The sequence below is a fragment of the Arvicanthis niloticus genome, chromosome 2 (genome assembly GCF_011762505.2).
Source record: "Arvicanthis niloticus isolate mArvNil1 chromosome 2, mArvNil1.pat.X, whole genome shotgun sequence".
NCBI lineage: Eukaryota > Metazoa > Chordata > Mammalia > Rodentia > Muridae > Arvicanthis > Arvicanthis niloticus.
In genome coordinates, this window is record NC_047659.1 from 107500705 (window position 1) to 107524393 (window position 23689).

General features: G+C 40.7%; 1 protein-coding gene across 6 annotated transcripts in view; it reads left to right on the forward strand.

The window, feature by feature from the left end:
* Slx4ip (SLX4 interacting protein) overlaps positions 1-23689 on the forward strand; it is a 151738-nt gene that overhangs the window by 80977 nt on the left and 47072 nt on the right. For all 6 annotated transcript variants that reach the window (XM_076929831.1, XM_076929832.1, XM_076929828.1 and 3 more), the window contains one exon: positions 20317-20406. In XM_076929831.1, the coding sequence (XP_076785946.1) occupies positions 20317-20406 (90 nt within the window). The remainder of the gene's footprint in view (positions 1-20316; positions 20407-23689) is intronic.

Genomic DNA, 23689 nt, shown 5'->3' on the forward strand with positions numbered 1-23689 from the left:
ACCTTTACACGAATATTTAGGATTATTCCAGTTCTAAATTATATGTCTCCCTTGGTGGACTGCTATCCCATGGATGGTCTGCCAGGCAGTAAAATGAGGACTGAGTGTTTCACTAGACAGACCCTGAGCAGTGACCAGCTTGCAGTGGGATCACATGCCCCCTATTTGCCAGCTATGTCCTATTAATAGCAGTGGTTCTCAATCTGTGGGTTGTGGCCCCCATGGGAGTCATATATCTGATTTCATGTAAATTAAATATCTATATTATGATTTATAACAGCAAAATTACAGTTATGAAGGAGCAACAAAATAATCTTATGGTTGGGGGGTCACCACAACATTATTAAAGGGTCATGGCATTAGGAAGGTTGACAAGCACTGGGTTACAGGGTCACATCCTCAGTCCTGCCTCCTGTCTATCCTGCCTTGACAGATTAGATTCTCTTGAAAAGATGAGATTTAGTCTGATGCACAGTTTCCTGTGTATTTGAGAAGGGATGTGTTCTTGCTTTCACTGGGCAGAGTTTAAAACATCCGACAGAGTCCTGTTATGCACGATACTTCTTCTGCAGTCCTGTTTGATTTTGCCTCCTCAGTCTCACATGATGTGAAGTGGGTTAGTCATAGCTGCTCTTATGTTTCTTATATTGCTCTTAAAAAGTGGTATTCAATAAATTTTAGCTCTTCTTTCTCATGTGCCAGGAATGATTCTCATCCTGGGAACCCAATCTTAAAGACCACAAAGGCCCCTGGGCTCATGAAGGTAGCATTTCAGTCGGCATATAACAGTTCACAAAGATAGGGCCATTTCAGATACAGAATGCTGCAGAATCTGTGAGTCTGAAATCTGAAACATTTCATTGTTGACATTATAATTTAGGAGACTTGGATTTGGGGTTTCAGGATTAGTGAAGTTTAGCTGGTAAAGTCTGTGTAAATATTCTAAAATCAGACAAATTCAGAACTCCGCAGTGGAACTTTGGAGTTGAAAACCAAGAAGTCTCTGCTCTGGGAATCTAGGGGACAGGGATTTCCAGCAGAAACGTCAGATGGTGCAGGAGAAGCAAATGTGCTGTTTCTGAGGAGCGGCCGTTGTCTGTGCTTCTGTGGTTCATTCCATGGAGCTCTCATTCATAGCTTGTCGCCTCTGTCATAAGAGGCCATACTTTTCACTCCATTCTTGTTGCTAGAAGTGACATTATATCCTGAATATTGTTTTCTTTTCACTTGCTGGCAAAATTTGCCTTTTTAGATCTGGGCTGTTCAGACATTTCTATATTTTACTGACGAGTGGATCCTGTAGGTGTGTGACTTATCTAAGTGAAAAGAAGGGCTTAAATGGTCCTCACTGGTGTGGGACAACATTAGAGCATTTATCCATGCTTACTTTATTTAATAGGAATAATAATAATAATAGCAATAATAAACAATAATAATAAAGCCTAATCAGGGCTGGGGTTTTCTCTCATTTTAGAGCACTTGATTAGAATGCATTCAGTCTCTAGGACCATATATGTCACTGGGGGTAGATGTTGACCTTTCAAAAGCCCTCCAACACACCAGGCACTGTGTCTCTCTTTCTGCCTGCTGCATGTGGCTCAGAAGGTAAAGTTCTCAGCTACTGCTTCAGTGCTGTCCCTGTCTGCTTTCTGGCATGATAATAATGGACTAACCCTCTGAAAGTATAAGCAAACCCCTAATTAAATGCTCTCTTTTATATCTGTTTCCCGCCATGATAATAATGGACTAACCCTCTGATACTATAAGCAAACTCGCAATTAAATGTTTTATTTTACAAGAGTTTCTCTTCACAGCAATAGAACAGTAACTAAGACACACAGACACATACACATGCTCACATACATGAGTACACACACATTTGTGTGCGCGCACACACACACACATATACACTAGATACACATGCCTACATACAACAGAAGACACAGACATACACACATATAAACACACACAAACAAATGCATATATATACACAGGGACTCACACTGTCATGTACACACATAGATACACACATGCAAATGTGCATACATATGCACAGACACAGATAAAAACTCATGCATACACATGCACCCATGCATGCATAAACATAGTAAAATTATTGTGATTTCTATAAAAAGTATGAGAGATTACTATTTTAAGAAGCTTGATTTAATTATTCTCATTGCCTGCATATAACTTCACTCTGTAACCCAAAAGTATATATAATTATGAATGCCAATTAATTATAAAGATGTTGGTATTAACACCTTTATATAATAGTTACATGGGAGGGCTCTCAGTTTAGAAAAGTGAGTGGAGGGACGGAGAGGATCTCTTCTCTGTATGGATGATGCCACCCCCTCAGCTATGGCCTGCTGCAGCCTTATGGGAAAGGGTGTTCTCATTGTGACTTACTTGGTAAAAATGACCCTTGTTTAGTTTCCACCTTACGCCATTGAGAACTTATCATCTCAATGAAGAATCTAGCTAATAGTCTTACAGCAGCTGAAGAATTTAAAATATTAAACCAGTGTAGAATATTTCAAGAAGAATTCTCCTAAAAATGAGAATCATGTTGCTTCCAGCTAGATAAAGGGAGTCTCATGTCAGTATGTAGTCTTTGAAGAAGACACAGAAATCCTCAGTGAAGGCACGGTGGGAAGTGTCTTTCAGTGTTACCAAGGTTCTATCTTATCTTCTGTTTGATTGGTTGCTTTCTGACATTGGTTTGGTGTTTGCTCAATAAAAAGCAACAGAATAAGTAGATAGTGGCCATCAGAGGTGGAACACTGCAGAGCACAGGAATTACATGAGTCTGGAGCATCCAACAGTGTGGAGTAGAGTCTAGGGACAAAGCTGAACCCTGTTTGATCTCTCTAGGAACAGACTGAAAGTAAATTGATGGAGGGACCACAGTAGAGTGCTGTAGAGGACCAAGCAAAACAAAGTGGTGGCTTGGACTGTACGAAGAGGTGTGTTCCTGGGACTCCAAGATGGGGGTTGTGTGTGGCTTCTGGAGAAGGGTGTGTCAAGTCTTAGAAGCAGAAGGTCATGGTACCATTGACCTAGAACTGGGGAAGGAGCATGTTTGGGGGGTGAGTTGAAAAGTAAAGGTATGGAAATTAAAGTTTGCATCCTTATCTTATGAAAAGGGAGAGAGTAAATAGCCCTGCCCATTCTTCTTGTTCTTTATCCTCTGCCCTCTGCCTCTCTCTCCACCCATTCACTGTTGACTTAGGCCTGACATGTAACCTGAAAACAATCTCTTTCCTTTCTTACAGGTAAGTGTGTCATACAAAGCAGGTGCTGAGTGAGCCTGCATAGCAGAACAAATGATCTGTCCATGGAAAGAGGAGACTAGATATTTCTTTGCTTTTAGAGAGCTTGAGATACAATCAGTCCCCTTGGGAATATGGAATTGGGGACACTAGTGAAGAAGAAAAAGAAGCTAGGATGGGGCCTGGAAACTCCCCCATGGGAGCCTGGAAATCTAGAGTCTTTCAGGGACATGGGTTTAGAATTGTAGCTGGTTTGCCATCATCTCATGTCTTATAATAGCTTCTCTCCAGAAGCTTCACCACATTTTTTTAAAGTATGGAGCATGGACTTAGTATTAACATGTAGAAAGTGGGTTGCCTATGAATAGCGTTTCTGTGAGGTGGACACACATGGAAATAGCTCAGTCCTCTAGACAGCTGTTCTCTTGTCCAAGAGAAGAGTTTTATGTCCTTGCATGCATGACCCTTAGAAACCAGCAGCTCCCTGAGGTATTAGTGAGGCCTGTGTGCTGTGGTAGATGCTACCTTCAGAGTAGGTAATGTTGCTCTATCAGGCGTGCCAGCCTGGCCACCATTGCCCCCTTCTGGTAAGGGGCTAATGCTACAAATGCACTGAGATTTTACATGGAAGAAAATTGAGCCTCGGTATTCACTTTGATCAAATGTGCTCTGCCGTCTGGCATTAAACCCTATAATGAAGTGAGTGTTTGCCTTCAGTAGTGTAATATATACACCAACCACGTAACTATGTGGGAGTCTAACCTTATTTATAGGTGGGCTTGTGGGGACTACCTGGGATATCCCTCTCATTTTCCATATTTGTCTACTTTCTTTTTGATGAAATATTTCTTCTGCTTTTTTCTCTGCTTATGAAAGCCTGCCTGGCTTCTTTATTAGCTGACACATGTGAGTTTGCATCATTGGTAGTGGTAGCAATTGCAGTGAATATGGCTCTAATCAGTTTTAGTTTCTAATCTCTGAAGCCGCAGGGCAGAGAATATTATAGGCCTGAGATAAACAATGTTCATTAGGGACATCTTAGTATTTATTGGTGACATACTTACTTGCTTTATAATTCAGAGATGACTTTATGTTACATGGTAAAACTTGGGCTACACTGAAGTAACTGACTCTATTGGGGAAGGACAGAGAGAATATGGTATCTCTGTGTTGTTTGTGGAGTAGCTACTCTAAGAACAGGCCCTGCAGTTTATTCTCTTCTGATTAGTGTTTGTCATCTTCCCTTTCCCTCCCCAGTAGAGAAGTACATATGCTTCCAGTGAATGAAGGGACATTGCTCTATAGAGGAACCATAGTGAATATGTATAAGAGAAATGGTGTTTTATGAGGCATTTAAGTACTTTTTTAAATGTAATCCTTCTTAAAATATAGAGTTTTAGTTATCCCATTAAATAGCTACTTGACACTTAAACCTGAAGGCTAGTACAGATAAAAGCTAGACACCATGCTTATTCATTTTATTAGAGTATAAGGACATGATGTTTATCTTTTCAGCTAGATCGATTTGATGGCAACAGTTATGATAACTGGTAATTTTTTTCTAGGAATTGAATAGCAAAGAGGAAATATACCTGATGCCATAATCTTTTGAGGACATTAATTATGATGCATGGAAAAATTCTTGGGTAATAGTTCATCTATCCCTACATGAAGAGTTCTATACATATTACCCAAAATAAAAGTGGTCAGTGCTTCCTTGAAGAGCAGGAGGGTTGCTATTATTCTGAGTTTTACAAAAGTAAAATTCTCAATATTCTATTTTTAAATTACCTGTTATAACTCCTGTATTATTTCATAAAATATATCCCCTTGTTCAGTACTTCTTCCTCCCCTTCTTTGTTGTTAAAAGTGAATAGTGGTATGAAAAATGCTTTACAGGGTGGTTGCAGTCCATCAGTTTTTGAGGTGCTGAATCACAGCCTGCAGTTGGTTTTCCTAACATGTTACATGGTGTCCCCATGTAAACCTTAGTAATAACATCTGTCAAGGCAGAGACTTGGAGGATCTTTTCTTTGTTCTAGACATTGAGAGGAGGAGCAGCAGCCCAAGCCCTTGCTCCGTTGACTCTGGATCATTTGTCCGTTTTGCTTCCTCCTCCTATCCACTGATCTTTATAAATTCTACAGCACTGAGAAGTCAGCCTGCTCTAAGTGGGAGCTTCTGTGTGGGCACTATTGACAAGATAAACCAAAGGATTTTTAGTGGTGGGGCTGTCCTGTGTCATGTCAAACGCTCAGCAGTGTTCTTGCAGTCTGCCCACTAGGTTCCAATTGTGGCAGCTCTAAATGTTTCCAGTCACGGAGAGTAGGAGGAAAACTATATATTGTGTGTGTGTAAATTTGCCCCCATAATTTAAAACCTAACTAAAGTTTTAGAATCCTCCTTTAGCTATTGTACTTGGAGATAATCTGCACTGTCAGGCTTCATCAGTAGGCGTATGATATGTATGATATACAAAGGCTGATGCTTTGGAGGAATTGAGGATGGGGCAAACATGTCCTGTTAAAGGACAGTGCAGAATTAGCGAGCACATACCAAAAATAATTTAGCTGCCCCCCACCACCACCAAAGGAAAATATTTAGTCTTTCTGTCAGTTAAATTAGAAACAGGCACTACAGAACTTGATTTCATGACACCAATTCTCTACTAGTCGTGTTAAGGCAGAGACAGTGAAGGAAGGATAGAAGCCAAATTACAGAAAAAGAGGATTGTGACCTAGAAAGAACAGGGGTGGCACTGCACAGGGAATAGACCATGGAGGATCCTCAGTCGAAATCATAACCTGTACCTTAACTTCTAAAGGTCTCAGGTCAGAGTTCATCACTCATTGCCTACCCAGTTTGAAAGATGCACAGATTTATCATTTTCCCCATGTCTCCAGGTGTTCTACTCAGTGAACCTGCAGAGAAGCCCAAGCAATGCCAGGACAACATGCTCAGTATAATTTGGTTTCTAAAAAACAAAGAAAAAGGGAAAGAAGAAAGGGAAGGAAGGAGACAGAAGGGAAGGAGGAAGGAATGGAGGGAAAGGAAAGGAAAGGAGAAAAGAAAGGAGAAAGAAAAGGAAAAAGGAAAGGAAAGGAAAGGAAAGGAAAGGAAAAAAAGAAGGGAAGGGAAGGGAGGGGAGGGGAGGAGAAGGGAGGGGAGGGGAGGACAAGGGAAGAAGACAAGGGAAGACAAGGGAAGACAAAAGCAGCCAATGAAACATCCTCAGCAAGGAGTTGTGGGATCATGCAGATGATCCTAATGTGTGTCCAGGGACAGGAGCCACTGTCATAGGTCACTGATTGTCAAGAGTGTGGCCCCCGGGTACATCAAGGTTACCTGGAATCTTGTTAGAAGTTCAAATTCCCAGTCTCCCATCCCTGTCCAGGGCAAGCCTTAGCAATCTTCTGTGAGTCTTACACACATTGAAGCTTGAGGAACACTATTTTTGGCAATGGAGATGTCAGTCAGGCCCTGAGAATCGCAAGCATCTTACAGCAGATTTTATAACCATTATTCCAAAGTCTTCAGAGTTCAGTGGCCTCAGGAGACTCCTAACTTACCGAGAGGAGGATGCCTGGGAGATGTAAGTTTCCACTGAGAACCTTTATAAGGTTTAATTGCTAATGTGTAGGTGGCAGCTGATACTGAGTTGTCCCTCCCACTCAGTTCAGCTAAGCTTTCAACCTCTCTCTCAATATTCTTAATTAATGATCTACAGCTTCTGAAGCCCATTTCATCAGGGGTCTCATGTCCCAGCATGTTTCTTCTATGAGCATCCCTTGAAGAAGGTGTTATTCCCAGCAGTCAGTTAGAAAAGGAAAGTGGAGGTGGCTCTCAACAGGTCCTGTGACCACTTAAGTATCTCCCTTTATTCCTCTTTGTAGTTCTCTAAAAATGGGCCAGAGGAGGAAAACTTCATTTCTGACCAACGGTCCTGGCCTTGTTTGTCTAACACAGGCTTGTCCCATTTGGATTTCAGTTTCCTGCCTTAGGCAGAAATTGATTGAAAATTCCCTTTGAACTCTTGATCCCTTTGTGGAAAGTAGTTACAAGATTGTTTCTCTAGCTGGGAGAAGTTGAACACAGAGAGGGAACTCAGCCCCGAACTTTAAAGGTCATTCCCACCAACACTAAGATTAGACAGGGACTGTGGTCATTTTAAGAGTCATTTGTGCATTCTGTGTTCTTGTTTGATAAAGGAGGGCCCATGTGAAAGATGATGCGAGCTTAATCTTCTTAATCCTCTATTTCTAATATTTAAAAAAATATTTTTTATTGTTTATCTTCTGTTTACAAGGAAAATATCTTTAAAACTTTTATTGGATCTAACACCTTCCATGGTAAATTTCATAGAAATTTCCCAGGTTAGTCCCTCTCATTCCCTCACAGACAGTGTTGAGGAGGGTTCTGGAATTCCCTGTGGGATGGGAATCCCCTTGTATCACTGGGCACTTCCTATTACAGGGTCCTGATGCTGTTTGCTCTTTGTGGCTTCAATCTCTCACTAAAATAATGTAACCAGGCTTTTTGAGCAAGGAGTCACTTTGGGAAGGTAATTACACTGTCCATTGGCTTGCCAATTTTGAAAATTTGAAATCAATGAATAATTGCTAATTAACCAATCTCATTTGACCTTACTTCACATGTGACTCAAGTATAGGTAAAGAACACTCTATTATCATACAAAGCTACTGGACTATGCTGGTCAATTTTTTTACTCTCATTGGTTGAGTTACTGGTGAGAATGATGTCACTTGTTAACTTCTCTATATTTATACAATTTAAGTGATGTAGTTACTATTTGTTAACACTTCACTTTCTAGATTGTCATCTTAACAAGAGTAGGCATTATTGCTCCCCACTTAACAGATGAGGGGATTGAGATTCTAACAGTCTTGGGAACTTACATACATAGAACACATGCTTTCAGGGCTAAAATTTCCCTCAGAAGATAGATAGATACATTCTCTGATTCTTGAGGTCATTAAACACAAATCATTAGGGACATACTTTAGAAACATAAAAGCCAGTAAGCACTGGCACAGTCCTGGGTGTTTGAAGTGGCTGATATAGATGTAGCAAGGCTGCCAATGGATTCTCCCCTGTATGATTTTACTTACTTCTTACAGATAAAAACTTGTGTTCTACAGTGGCAGTGATTCATTCAATCGTCCACTGTTAGGGGTTTGGTGTCTTTAGAGTTTGATATTGGTTGGGCAGTGAGATCACTTCCTTTGGCAGATCACTTCCTGTCTGTAAATCCCTTCTGGTCTACAAGTCTTCCTTACATGTTCTGCTTTGCCTACTTCTCTATCCTTAAGACTGGAAAGAAGTAAAAAGGAATATTTGGCTACCTTTAAAAGTCTTGTATTATATTTTATTCTAGTTTCTTGGTTTGGAAGTTATTTTTCTTTTCTTACTCAATCCTTGTGACACAATTTTAATTATTGCTGTTGCCTTGTGGTCTCTTTTGCTTGACTATATGATAGATTATTTCAGTTTGAAAATGCATAAAATCCAGCACTAAATACGTAACGCCCGGTTCATCCTACCACTTACTGGCTATTAATGATAAAGTAGTCTAATAGAAAATTAATGTCCTTGATGGCCACATAATTATACTACCACTAGTAACCTGATTTGACTCAGAATGCCACTATGCTGAGCCTCTTAGATTTGTTTGAGCCAAATATTGTCCTTAGCATATAAAAAAGGTCTATCTTTATAAAAACAGTAACTAGTTACATTGGTCTTATCCTTGCAAGTCATATGGATACTATTTTAAGATTTCCCCATTCCACAAGACCTAGTTTTTGCTACCTGGGATATTCAGTTATCCATTTGTTAGCATAATTCACATATTTTATGAGCGTGTTAAGTTCAATGTATTGGTATCTTTCACCATATTGACGAAGGTGGAAAAAACAAAGGAAAGGAAAGGAAAGAAGAAAGGAGAACAGTTCTGGAACCTAGGAACAAATCTTCAAATCACCTGCAAGATGTATGGATGTATTGACTGGCCCCTGTGGCTTTGGCTGTTAAATGACTATAAATCCATCCAGTTGTTCCATTGCTCTGCGTTGTTTGTTTGTTTGAATTCCCTGAGACCTTATGCACGTTCTTAGATTCATTTTGTCAGTATATATTGAGCTTTTATCCTCAGCCAGACTCTTTAAAATGTAGAATGTTAGGGCTTGCTAGCAGATTTGATGTGGAATTAAGTCCCAAGTTTCTGGCCAGGACAATTAGGCAGGAGTGGCCAAGCCAGCTTAACTAAACCAGGTGGTAGCAAATTCCAGAATAAAATATAGATAGTATCGTTTTAAGTCTGTTAAATCGTTTGTTCAATATCTCAGCGAAAATGAGGAACATGGATCATCCAAGCCAAGGATTAAAAAAAGAAAAAAATAGATGTCATCCATCAGCTTGTGAACTACCCAATATCTGAACTTGAGATGTGAGTGTATGTGATGCTAAGATGAAATGGGCTGTTATGTCTCCCTACTTAGAAGGCCACAGTGATGGGAACAAGCTAGGAAAGAACACTGAGAAAGAGCAGCTAGTGGTGAAAAAAAGACAAAAAAGCAGGCTACAGGTGTTCTATGCATTAGGGGAGGACAGGGCGAGTGAACTATTTTGTTAGGTGACACTATGAGGTAAAGTAACAGAACAACCAAAGGCTGGACCGTTGCACTTGTCAATGAGAGCCACTGGCCATTGGTAGTAGATGCTGTTCTAGTTAGTGGTATATTGTGGAGGACATAGGAAACTGCAACTCCTGAATGACATTTCTGTGTGCTTTGACCCCACTTTCTACCATTTATGGTAGTCTAGGAACCCTTCAAGAAAGAAAATGAAGTTTGATTTTAATAATAGGGGTTTTCTTCTTTATCTCTCCTCATAATCTGCTAAGAATTGAGATGAAAGCCCTTGCTCTGTCCCTTTGGAAACACACCTTGCCATGCTTCCTGTCAGTTCTTAATGCAGTGCTCCTAGCAGTCCCCAGCACTCTAGTGCATACCCATGACCCCACCCTGTGCCTAAACCAGACTTTATGAGCCTGGGGACCCACACTCATTAAATAACTCAAGCACTGTTACAAGAGCTTACTGCTTGCAGTTTACCCTCTTTCATTCCATTTCTGGTCTTTTCTTACCAGTCCTTGCTACTTGCCAGCTATGATCCAAACTTTTTGATTTCTGTCACCATCTCTGTCATCCTACTTAAGAGGAAGATATCATGGTTGGTTGGTTTCATGTTAGTATTAAAAAACCTCGAAGTGAACCAGAAGTGAATTTTTAAGATCATTAAAAAGGCATTATTTCATCTGTAGTTCTCATCCTTGGCTCCATATCACAGTTGACCTCCAGAAAAATCTTTTTTGTAAAGACAATAATTTATACTAACTAAAGGATCTATTTTTTCATAATCATAACAAAATTGTGGTATCTAAATGAGTTTTGGAACTGTATATTCTCGTGAGCTACACCTTCTATTGCATTATGTGGTGAGACCTTGTCAGATCCTTCCTACCTCATACTGAAAATGCTGTGAGCAGTCCTCTGGGATTCAGAGGGATCTATATCAGACTTTCTTAAACTAGAGCAGCCATGAGAGTCACCTATAGGCTTGTAAAATACAGAGCCTTACACTAATCCTGGAAACTTATATGAGATTCCTACTTACAACTCAAACTAGCTACAGAAAATGCTGGTACTTTGAGAACCAGGGATCAAGACTAGAGGCTGTTATGATCAATACCTTTTAGGTTATATACACACAGAGATTGTCTCCCCAGAAGATTAACCAAAAGGAAAAGTATGGTAAGGACAGAGATGGACATGCCTTTTGCCTCTTTGGGGCCTCTCCAGCTCTGGTGACCCTGAGCCCTGCAGAAGTATGAACCTCTCATATGCATAGTGTGTGGGGAGTCTTTTATTCTAAGACTATGTCTCAGTTTGCAGCCACACAATTAGATTCTTTTGTTTTCTGTATAGATAATGCATAGCCTTGTCTTTAGCCTGTCAAACCTGACACACACGTACATGTACACACACACACACACACTCACACTCACTCACTCACTCACACACACACAGTTGGAGCTTGAGGGAGGGAGGTATAAGTAGTATTTGTACAGAGTTTCTACCCTAGAAAAAAATTTAAATGACAACTTGATTGGGTTAAGTGTAAGACACAATTCTTTGTTAATTTAAAGTAGAAGAAAAGAACATTGTTATGGGAGTATTCTTTAAATTATTTTGTATTTAGCCCAAGAAACGAGATTCCCGTAAATCATTGAAAATCCCCAAATTCCTGGTTAAAAATTACTTGGTCCCACCCACGGAGGTAGGAAAGTTATACCGTCACCCTTTCACCTTCGTTCTTATTGTTCACAAATCTCCCTTTAAGACTACCTTCCAGTTAAAACTACCTCTCAGTCTAGGTATCTGTCACAAGGGGAATACTTAGAGGGTTTTTCTTTGACTCATAATAGTATTTTATAAGTTCTTTCAGCTCAAGTTAACCTGATTTTTAATGTCTCATCAGGAACATAAAAGAATGTTTTCTAATACATACATACATACATACATACATACATACATACACACACATACACTCACACATATACACACACCACATAAACACATACATACACATACCCTCCCACACTCATATACAGAGAAACACACAAACAACATACATATACATGTAAACATACTGACATACACATCGTTTGAAAGAGGGTGTAGGGAGAGAGACAGAGATAGATTTTGTGATAAAAATTTACAGGAACTGTTTTCCAAACACCATTTCTGTGTACATAAGCCATCATTGATCCTGATTATGTTTTAGACCAGCCTTTTTGTTGCTAAGTATGGATGGTGCCTGCTCTGCTCTGCTCTGCTCTGCTCTGCTCTGCTCTGCTCTGCTCTGCTCTGCTCTGCTCCTTTGGACACTCAGGAGTCCATAATACTTTATGGTAAATGACTTTTTTTCATGTTCTCTGTAGCAGTAATATGTAAGTGCAGCATTTATAGTTTTTACTTTGCCATCCAGCATTATGAGCCATCTGCCTGTTCTTTCCAGAAGCATTGTGTTGCCAGAGTAAAGCTACAAAAGAATTCTAAGCATTTATTAGCTCTTAGTAGAGATAGATAAATACTTGGCACTATATATGTACAAAAGGTTTTTAATTGATAATTTCTAGTCTAATTAGAATGTCCTAGAATTTGAAGCAGATACCACCTTTGGAGAGGAGCAAAGAAGGAAGCGTTGCTGACATCATCTGCCCTACACCTAGGCCATTGTGTCCGTCCCTCATTGCTACATGTACTTTGAACCTACCATAGGTCAGGCAACTGAGGAGAAAGGGCTGCAGATTACATTTGAAAATTGCTAGGGAAAGCACCTAAAACAATGAGGGAGCAGCTGGAATCCTGTTCCTAACTTCACTCTGTCTACAGCAATGGATAGAGTTTCTAGTTTTGTACTGAGGTCCCAGTGGTGTGTATTAAAGCGTCCCTTCGCCAACCTTAGTTTCTTGCTTTATTTCCAACATCACGGATGCATCTCTTCCCAAGCCTTGTCTCTGAGCTGCCCTGTCATTATCCTAACCAAAAGACAAAAGCCTTTTTCTTTTCTAAGTAGACCAGAAAGTTTGCTAAAGGACACCAAGCAGCCTCTTACTCAGTTCTCCTTAGAGAAGCCTCCATCAAACCCACTCGTTCTGTCTTCCCCTTGGCTTTCTTTTCCATTTCTTTATTATTTTCTGTTTATCTCTAAAATAAAGATAAGTCTTAATGAGGAATCCACAGTAAATTTTGGAATGACTAGAAAGTCCCTCACCCTGACCTGTAGTTAGAATCCTACAATGGACAAACAGGAAAAAGCAGCTCTCCTGTTCCAACCCCTTTTGGCTTCGTATAGGCCACTCCTGTTTCTCTCTGTCCGTTTTAACTAGAAAAACTTGAACTCAAAGAGTAAATCATCAACTGACATTACCCAGTAACTTTCCACTGATGGATTTGGTTCATGAAGCCTAGATTTGTCTTTCGATCTTGTTCTACTGACTCATTTGAAGGTGAGAAAATAGCCCATTGGTTTCTGCTAAGTGTGTATTGCCTATTTCTGTGAGTATATGAGGTAGCCTTACTTGTAAACTGTGAGCTTGATTCTGTACTCTTATTCTGTGTAAAGTCTGTAAGAGAAGAGGGGGAGGTGGTCTCTCCTAAAGCAACAAGGCAGGTGAACCATTTTCCCTAGTGATGCTTTTACTCATTTAGCAAACACCCTTCTTTGCTACCTATGTGTCATACTCAATACTGGGAATTGACAACTCCAAAGGAACCTGGAAGGCAGAAGGCAGGACTTCATGCTGGCAGGCCCCTGAGTGAGACAGATGTGGCTATAGTCACGTGTTTGCTGCCTATGGCTCGTCCTGCCCGAGGATGTCCTGAAAGCCATAGGGAAGAGCATTTGCAGAGATTTTTTCCCCTTGGCCAGCTCTAGTTCTATTTCCTGTAGTTTATCTGGTGATTTCTAGCCATGTAGTGGGTGTTTTACATTGTGTAGCTTTTTGGAATCCTCTTGTATGGGCCACAGTGGAATGATAGACAGGACAAGCTGCCATATTTTATGTGTCTTTGTAGTGACATTTATTTACAGAAGGATGAGCATTATATATACAGGTAGAAAGAAGTATCTAGACAGCCATGGAAGTAGGATATGGAAGTCTCTTTGAAGGAGTCCTCATATTTCACATACAGGAAAACCGATGCCTAAGGGATCCCTTTCCCTCAGGATGGCCTTCTCTTTGTGCAGATGGGTTTGAATACATCTGCCTGCCTCTGGTTTCCACTGCCTGCCATGATCCACTCCTCTGCCCTGGAGAGCTTTCCAGCTTGCCTGTCCCCTTGCTCCCTCTGCCTTTCAGGGTTCCTCTGTAACCTGAAGCTTCCTGCCCTGATCACATCCTGTGCTGACATTGACCTGTGGGTCTGCATTATAAGACTTGAGCATATAGAACTCTTGGGGCCACATTCTCTGAATGCTGTGGTTGGTTTTTCTACATGGCTTGCTGTTTCATGGGATTCACTGAGTCAACACCTCCCAGGCAGGGCCTTTTCTCTGCTCCCTCTCATCTTTGTATGAACACTGTGGTAGGTGAGTGCCATGAGATTATGGTACATGCTGCAGTACCCTGTTGCTGTGCCCCGCTGTTGGTGAGGGACTCAGACAATGTGGAAACCCTTCTATGTCTGTGCTCTGTATTGATTTTCACAGTGATACACGGAACATTTTCACTTTTATGTTATATTTTGTAAAGTCAGAACACAAGGTCTCTCTGAAGACTCAGAGAGAGCACAACATAAAGTTAAACCTCTGAAAGGTGAAATAACCAACATGTGTGTCTGCCACTGACTTTATGGTCAGGTAGTCCCAGGATCCTTGGATTTTAAATTTTGAAAAAAAAAAATTGCCACTGATGATGACAGCTGTTATCACTACAGAATAAGGAGAGAGGAAGGAATTAATTCATCAACATACTGGGCTGAATAGCCATGGTCTTGTTTCTAGAAAAGGCTTTTGAGTCCTTGCCTTGCTGATGTGCCTAAAACTTAGGATAGTTTTTCATTCATATGTTCTTTCTTTCTGGCACTAAAATATGAAGCATTTTCATGGGCTGCTAGAGTGCCAATCACAGGGGATTAGAGTCGACCCTAGTCTGGACCCATTTCTGCTGGACCTCACATTCTAGCAGGGAAGTCTCCTCCACAGTCCAGTAGTTTAATGCAGAAGTCTATACACACTTTAAGAATGTGTGTAATCCAGAGGAGGAAGATAACTGCTTCAGAAAAACTTCTCAGAGATTGCTGTGTACCTGATAGGCTTGGCAGATGGTGACCCTACCAGAGCAGCAGGAGACAGAGCGGTGACACCTGGTTGGCTAGAGTAAAGTGCTGGCTCTGTTGGTGACATTACAGGTTCATGTGGGACACCACTAGGAAAGGTTCTGATAGTCCAAGTGGGGATGGGAGAAGCAGTGGAACAAGAGTGGATAGGTGTCTAAGAGCACATTAAAAAAACACAACTTAAAAGATGAAGTGACCTATTCCAGAAGGTTAGGGAAAGGTAATTGTTGGGGTATCTCCCAGGGTTTTAGGTAACCACCTCTAGATGTAGGGGTGAAAGGAAAAGGATACCTTGGCCTGTGTATGTATACAACCGAGTGCATGGGCTGTGTTATGAAACATAATGAAGCAAAGGGGTATCCGTGATGGGCCTGAGAAATTAAGCTATACTACAGATCTGATGTAAAGAGGTTTACTGGGGAGGGGAGAGGAGTGAGGGCCTGGGAAAGGGATGGAGGCAGACAAGTGGACATGTAGATAGCAGAAGGATAGCAGATCCATGATGGCAGAGAGAGGGAGCAGAGAAGGACAAAGAGGGGACACAGAGGACACAGAGAGCTGGGGTTGTGGGTGGGTTCTTTTGCTGGCGTCACACACCTGGTGCACCTGGTGGCAGCAGGTGATGAGGTAAGCAATTGCTAGGTCCCTAGGGGGCAGGCCATGGGAGTCACCTGTAGGCTAACATTCCTCTGAGTTACAGCACTAATGTTATAAAATATAATGTGGCGAGGCATATCATCTTTGTGTGCCCCAGCCAAGATGTACCCTGAGAAATTACACCATGCAACAGATCTGGTATAAACAGGGTTTACTGGGGAAGGAAGAGGAGTGAGAGCCTGGAAAAGAAGATGAAGGCAGACAGGTGAACATGTTGATAGACAGACATTGGGACCATAAGAGCAGGGGTCAGGGAGGGGGCGGCACATCTGCAGAGAACAGATAGAGAGGATGCTGGGAACAGACTAAAAAAGAGAGAGCTGCTGAGTGGTGGGTGGGTCCTTTTGTGTGCAGCACACACCTGATGTTCACCTGGCAGTGGTAGCAGTTCATGACTTAAGTAATTGGTAGGTCCCTGAGGGCAGGCCAGCGGAATCCCCTGTACACTAACATTCCTCCCTAACAATGTGAAGCTGTTTCTCAAAGCCCTTGGAATCCCTTCTTGGATGACCCACTCTGGCCTGTGGGAGAAGTGATGCTTCCCATGTTTCCTAATCTGAAGAGAGCTGGAGAGTTTTTCTTCTGAGAGTAGAAACAAGCTCCTAATTAAGGCTAAGCAGGAGGGAGTCTGTGCCTCCTTGTGCTCAGAGGCCTAGTCTGTTCACCTCTGTTTACTCATGGGAGAGAGAAGCAGAGCCTTGAGAGCAGAGAACTTTAGGAGGCACAGTGGTCCTGATTAGTGCAGATTATCCAAGCTTCTGCTAGAGAGAAGCAGGGCCTGCTGCTTGCCCAGAGAGAACTACTGCCTGCCAAGCATAGAATTTTCCAGAAATCTAGGAAAGTTCTCTCCTACATTGCCAGTGTAAGAATTTAACACCTTGCTTATTCAAAGAAAGAAAAAACTGATTAATCTATAATCAAGCATAGACCAGGGTGTGAGAAAACTCGAGATTGAACCTTGTGTCTCACTGGACTTAGATGGGAAAGTTAGAGCTGGATTTTGACCAAGTTCTCATAGAGGTAGGCCTCCTTTTATTATGACTGTAGGGTTTAAAATACAGTGGTGTCAGCAGTGCTTGGGGGCATTAGAAGTCACAGCTCTTTGTGTGTTATGGTTGTTGCAGAATGATTTTAAATAATAGTATTAATTTAATGTTAAGGGTACTATTAAAGGACATCTATGTAGATACCCGGACCCATATCCTAACTAACGTGCCTTCTAGGCCTCTCTGGCTTCTAGGCTCTCTGCTCTGGCTTTCTATTCAACTCCATTCTTACCTCGGTCATCACTCATATTCAACCCAGAAATCTGCTTGCCCCATGTCTTCTTCTTGGGAAAATGAGTCTGTAATTCCAATACAAACAATATTGATGGATGACTTGAGGAAGACAGAGGCCTCTGGTTACAGTTCTCAGGTTTCTTGGTTCCAATACAGTATAGAACAGAAGCCACTTAACACCCTATTGAAGAACACCATGCATGCAAAGCATAGTACAAGAAAACAGGTATCTGAAAGTATCACAGGTGCTCTTCCCTTTCTTCAGTTAGCCGTTGTCACTGGGCCCATCAGGTATGAGTCAGTGCCTGCAAAATATGTGTGCATTATTGCTACATCACAAACGTGGGTGGTTTTGTAAGATTTTGATAAATATACTCCAGTGGAGTCAGTTTTCTTTTTTTATCCCATACAAAATGCATTTTATGTACTTAAAATGCATTTTGGGCATATTTTATAAGATTCTCAGTTGGCTAAAGAAAGATTCATGACCCACAAAATGTTAATATCTTCCAGCTAAGATCTTGTAGTTGTGGCATATGACCTCCACCTGGTGGCAGCAGCCTCCTTAAAGGTTAAATCTATAATCGACAATTGAGAACAAATTCTAAGCATAGCCATATACTTGAATGTGGTTTTCAAACACTGTTTTGCTATAACCCACAAAAGCGTCAGCCTTTCATAATTCATACACAGACTTACGTTTCACAAAATAATTCTCAATCTTAGTATCTGACACACTGATTTTTTTATGGCTTTCTAATATTCTCTTGGATTTTCTTAATTAAAAAACAATTCTGGTTGGGCAATAGTGTCACATACCTTTAATCCCAGCTCTTGGGAGGAAGAGACAGGGGGATATCTTTAAGCTTGAGGTCAGTCTGGTCTACAGAGTTAGTTCTAGAACAGCCAATACATATAAAAACCCTTTCTCAAAAAAAAACAATAATAATAATAATAATAATAATAATAATAATAATAATAACAATAATAATAAAGTTTCTAATACATCGAACTAAATTGCAGCCAGGCAGCCACAATACACTGGCCTTATAAGAAGCTATATAATATACACATAGTTTTACATAGTTATCAGTAGTTCATACATGGTGAGAAGAACCGCTTTTATATGTACAACAAAGGCCCCTTTTTAGGACCTTGCATCTTCCTGTCATTTGGCTTTTTCTTATGCCACTCAGGCACTGCCCTGCACTTGTTCAGCATACATGGCTCTTGCTGTTGTGAACTTCTGTCACGGAGCCATATGGTAGGAGTTCCTCAGACTGGCCTCTTTAGCTCATTCTGGTTTTGAGATGAGTCTGTTGGCTGTATCAACATTTGATGAATGCCATTCCACTGTGTGACTAGAATACTAGTTTATTCTTCTGTTGATGGTCTTGAGTCTGTCTTCAGTTTGGGCTAGTAGGAACAGCTCAGATAAACTTGTACAATGACCTCATTGGCCTAATGGCCTCCCTGGCCTTGTCAGTATGTACATGGCTAGCTATAGAAAGCTGGCAAACCATTCGCCAAAGTGGTTAAACCCAGCTGCATTCCCAACAGTGTGTGCATCTGGGCTGCTCCATTCCGTTCCTGCCATCTGGTATGGTGTCAGTCTTTGTACTTTTAAGTCCTTCTGATCCATTCTGTGGCTGTGAATTAGGAACTGGGTTTCCTTGTCAACAGTCAAGTTCAATACTTTTTCAAGTGCAGCCACCCATTTTGCATCTTTGTGGTACATATTTCAGCTTACATTAAAAAATTCTATCACTCTGTGGAAATTGTTTACATATTTGGATGTTAGTCCTGCATGTCAGACATGTGTATTTATAAATATATTTATCCAGTCTGTGGCACACATATTTCACTAATGTTCCTGCTGATGAGCAGAAATTTCTTCCATTGTTGATGTCCAGTTTAATCAACAATCTGCTTTCCCCAGGTTTTTACAAAAGTTTACAAAGGAAAGTAAAGGCTTCCTTAGTTAGAGATGGATAAACGTGACTTTTCCTACAGGTCTATCGGCTGAATTGTCAGGTCTCTTTGACATCCTCAACCTAGGGTCTTGGTTGCCTGTTCTTTTCTTTACAAAGTGTTGCTTACTATTATCTTGGAAATGTCAGAAATGACCCCTGACGTGTGAAAAATTTCAAAGCTACAGCCTCTGTGTGTGTGTGCACATGCCCCTGCATGCGTTCCTGTGAGCTTCCCTGCATGGACCCCTGCATGCATCTCTGCATGAGTTCCTCTATGAAACCAGAGGTTCAGCATCAGATGTCTTACTCCATTCTTTTATCGAACCTGGAGCTTGCCATGTCAGTTTGATTGACTCGTCAGTACGCTTCTCAAATCAGCACTGAGACTTGAGGTACTGAGTGGTGTGGTACTTGTGCTTCTGCAGTAGGCACGTGGCCCTCTGAGTCTTGTCTACAGTCTGGTCACAGAGACAAGTTAGCCACATGGGGCTATCAAATGTACTTGAAATAAAATTAAAATGTCAGCTTTAAGTCATGATAGCCATATGTTGAAGACCTAGTTGGCTACGCTGTTGTACTACACAGGCATACAATAGTTTTATCTTTTTTCTTAAAGTAAGAAAAAAGGCTTTGAAAATTTATAGCATATTTAAAGGAAACTTTCCTTAGTTTTGGTAACTGTCAACCAACTTACTTCTACCCCCTTTTCTCTCTGGTTCTTTCTTTCTTTTTTTTTTTTTTCTTTTTTTTTTTTTCCTGAGTATTGCTGTTCATGGTCTTTGTTGCAGCTAATTCTTATATTTTACAAAAGGCAATAACTTACATAGATTCTTTCCTACTGAAGAGAAAGGCTCTTCACAGAATTGTTCTTTTCTGAAGTCTACCTAGTACTGTTGTGTTGAACTTTTCTCAATGTTTGGCAGACTTCCAGCTACCATGGAGATGTCTGGCCATCCCCTTTCAAGGTATGGTCTAGAAATAGTTATTTTGTCATTTCTAGCCTAATTAAGCCTACATTTCTTCTTAACATATCCACTATAATTATGAACTTGGCAACACTAGAAGCCATGCTGAGATTCTGTCCCAAGGGTGATTTTATTGTCCTTTTCTTGTGTGTGCAGTTTGTGACATCCTCTGTAGTTGTCTGTTGGGCATACCTGCATAGACACATTCTACCACTGATAAATATTCACGTCTTCTCTTTCAGTGTGGGAACTTTGCAGTCCTGGTGGATCTTCATGTAGTGCCACAAGATTCAAACAAAGATTCCAATTGGTTTTCTGAACAGAAGAAAGAGGTACAACAAACATTTTTATCTTTAAACAGTGTTTCTTGTAATAACAGCTAGAAGAAATGTCAGCTGTTCTGAGCTTTAATTTTTCTTAGTGTTTTAAAAAAAAAAAAAAAGAGTGATTATTAAGTACTCACTTAAGCAGGAATGTGCCTGGAGACAATGTGTGTGTGCCCACCCATGCCCTTCAGAGACTGACACAGCCATGTTTCATGTGCTAATGTATTGTTGATCCAGTTGTGTGTGTGTGTGTGTGTGTGTGTGTGTGTGTGTGTGTGTGATGTATTGTTGATCCGGTTGTGTGTGTGTGTGTGTGTGTGTGTGTGGCATTAGGGATTAATCTAGGGCCTTTACATGCTTGGTAGGCACCTCACATTCTCTATGTCCTCATCCCAGGCTCTATTATTATTATTTAAACCAAAAATTTGAATCCCCTTCAGTTTGAGGAAAATTGTTCCCCATAATAAAAAGAGAAGAAGAGGAAGTCAGACTATTCCAAGTGAGCAGGGATTCTGATCTGAGAGATGAGAAGAATGGCGGCACCTGTAACAGGTGTGAAGTTCACAGGAGGCTGATCTCCATATCTGTATTAATCCTCACTTTTATCTTCCACTCTTTTCATTGTCCTGAGCCTTGACAAGTGAAGAGGAATTCCAGTCTTCCTGCTTTTATTTCAGCTAGCCAGTAAAACAGATAGTTGGTCTGGGTGTGGAGTTAACTTCAAACAACATAGATTTGGGGTATGCAGGTCTGCTAATACATGAAATTTTAGGAAAATTTGAGGGAAAACAAAACTGTTAGGTGAGTCTCATAGCCTAGAAATATTGAAATATTTAAGAAAAATAGAATTATTTTACTGTTTACTACCAAAATGTACTACAGCTCTTTAAGTCATTCTGTAAGCCTCTGTCGGCTTTAGAATGAGGTCATTTATGAGGGTCTGCCTAAAACACTGGATGAGTGTGGCTAATGCCACCTGAGCAGTTTGTCTGTCTACTAGATTGCACACCTGAATAAAAATTTATCTTTTATTGTTCGTTATTATTTCTTTAACCATCTACACCTAACAGAAAATGTGTCACGACACTGTTTTTCCATTCGTAAGGCTTTCCAATTAGTAGTTAGCTAATGCAGAACTAAAGAGGTGGCTTGTTCAGTTCCTAGCACCCATTCAGACAGCCAGCAACTGCCAGGAACGCTGGCTCTAGGGGCTTCAAGCCCTCTTTTAGGCATGGTCATAACCCATACATGTCAAACACACACACACACACACACACACACGCACACACACACACCCAAAGTCAAAATCTTAAAAAACAAACAAAACTTGGTAGACTATTAGTAGTTAAGTTACTGAAGGGTCACCAGTTATCCTCTGGTTTCCAACTGTGTTCCTACCTCATGAATTTCAAGAATTGATTCTATGATATTTGATCTTCCTGGGAGATTCAGTCTCCTCTTCAAATGAGAGTTTGACCAGATAAGGCCTCAGTTTCCAATGGTTTCAACACTTCTGTGAGCTCCTTATCGTAGAAACACTATTTCTCTCCTTCTGTAGAGATCAGGGACAGATAGTGAGGCACAGGCCTCATCAGAAGTTTCAAAACAGGCTAGCTCTATGGCTCTGTGGGTTTAAAGATGCATTCTGCCTAACACTGACCTGAGTTCAATCCCCAGGACACACAAGGTAGGAGGAAAGAACTAACTTCTGCAAGATGTCCTCTGACCTGCACATGCACACCTTGGCTTGTGTGTGCCCACACAACTGCCCACATATGCACCACAAGTAAATGAGTAAATATAATTTTAAAACTTTCAAAACACACTGGTCCTCGTTTCCTTCACAGTATTTATCTTCTGCCATTACTCTTCGAGAAGTGAATAAAAGTCAATTGTATTAAGTGCCAATGTTGAATGATAACAAGACTAATAATGGCAGATGGAGAATGGTATTTGTGATCATTTTGCTCACTTCACTAAAACTAATTTACTCACTTACAAATTAGTTTTAAAACTATGTTTTCCATTAAATGGAAATACCAACATTTCTCCCCCATTTATCTCCTTCTTATCTCAAATTTTAGATCACTTACACCACATGTCTATATGACTCAAATTAGTGAGTTCACTCTACCAAAGTGCCTAATGTTTTACACAAGGGATTTTGTGTGATCCCAGTAGCTTTTGATAGGTTCTAAAATCCACCATTCTAGACCCCAGCTTTCCCATGCTCTTTCTTCACGGCTTGAACACTTCAGCTGGAGACCTTTATTTAGTATTGGTATTTAGGCAGTTTTGACCAAGAAGTGGTTGATGTGGAATGCTCTAGAGCCACAATCGCCTCCCCTGCAAAGCATGAGGTGAGATTTCTTGTCAAGGGGCTACGTGCATCTGTGTTCTTCTAACTAGTGCCTGAGCTAGAACAGTTAGGCATAACTTAGCAGAGGTGCATGATGGAACCTGCACAGAGGTGCTTCGGTGGTTCCTGGAAGAGGTCTGCTTACTCCAGTAAGTTGAACTTTCTACTCAAAGCAAAGTCAGTAGTTGGCTACCTTTATTTTAGGCTCTTCCTTCAAAATATATGTTCATTGACATTAGCATTCATTCGTCTGAAATAATTTATGGTATGCATTAAAGGGGGAGTTAAAGAAAGGTTATTGCTTTACATTTGTTCAGTCAATGCTTTATTTGTTTTAGTCTTTAGATCATCATGATTGAGGTTTCATAAACAACCAGTCTGATTGCATTTTAACAGTCACTTTGTATGTAAAGAGGACTGGGTCAATATATTAAATATATGTTTTATTTGAGTCCAGCTCAAGTAGTCTTTGCACTCAAGATGCAAACTGAAATGGTCCCATTTGTAAACTTGCAGAAGTTAACGCAAGCCCTGTTTGCACTGAGAGGCGGTGCCTATCTCCCACTCATAGATTTTTACTCCATCCTCTCAGATATCTCTGGCAGTTTAATCCTGCATTGCTCTAGGTTTCACCAAGCCTGGCACCATCAGTTCTTAGTTATTTTTCCCACTCTGCCCATTGCCTGTCTTTAATTCCTAAAACCTGCTTCCCAGAAGGAACGCCTGCACTATAGTGAGAAACTTCATGTGTATAGGCTCTATTTTTGTCTTACTATTTTTAGTCCTAGCCTTATAGGGTATTTATGGCCAAATTTTAGCAATCCCTGTTGCCTTGTGTGTCTTCCACATATTTTCTAGCTCAGTCATAGTTGAACCCTGCATGTGAAGCAGAAATTATTTAATTGCTAGAACAACAGTATGAGGCAAGGC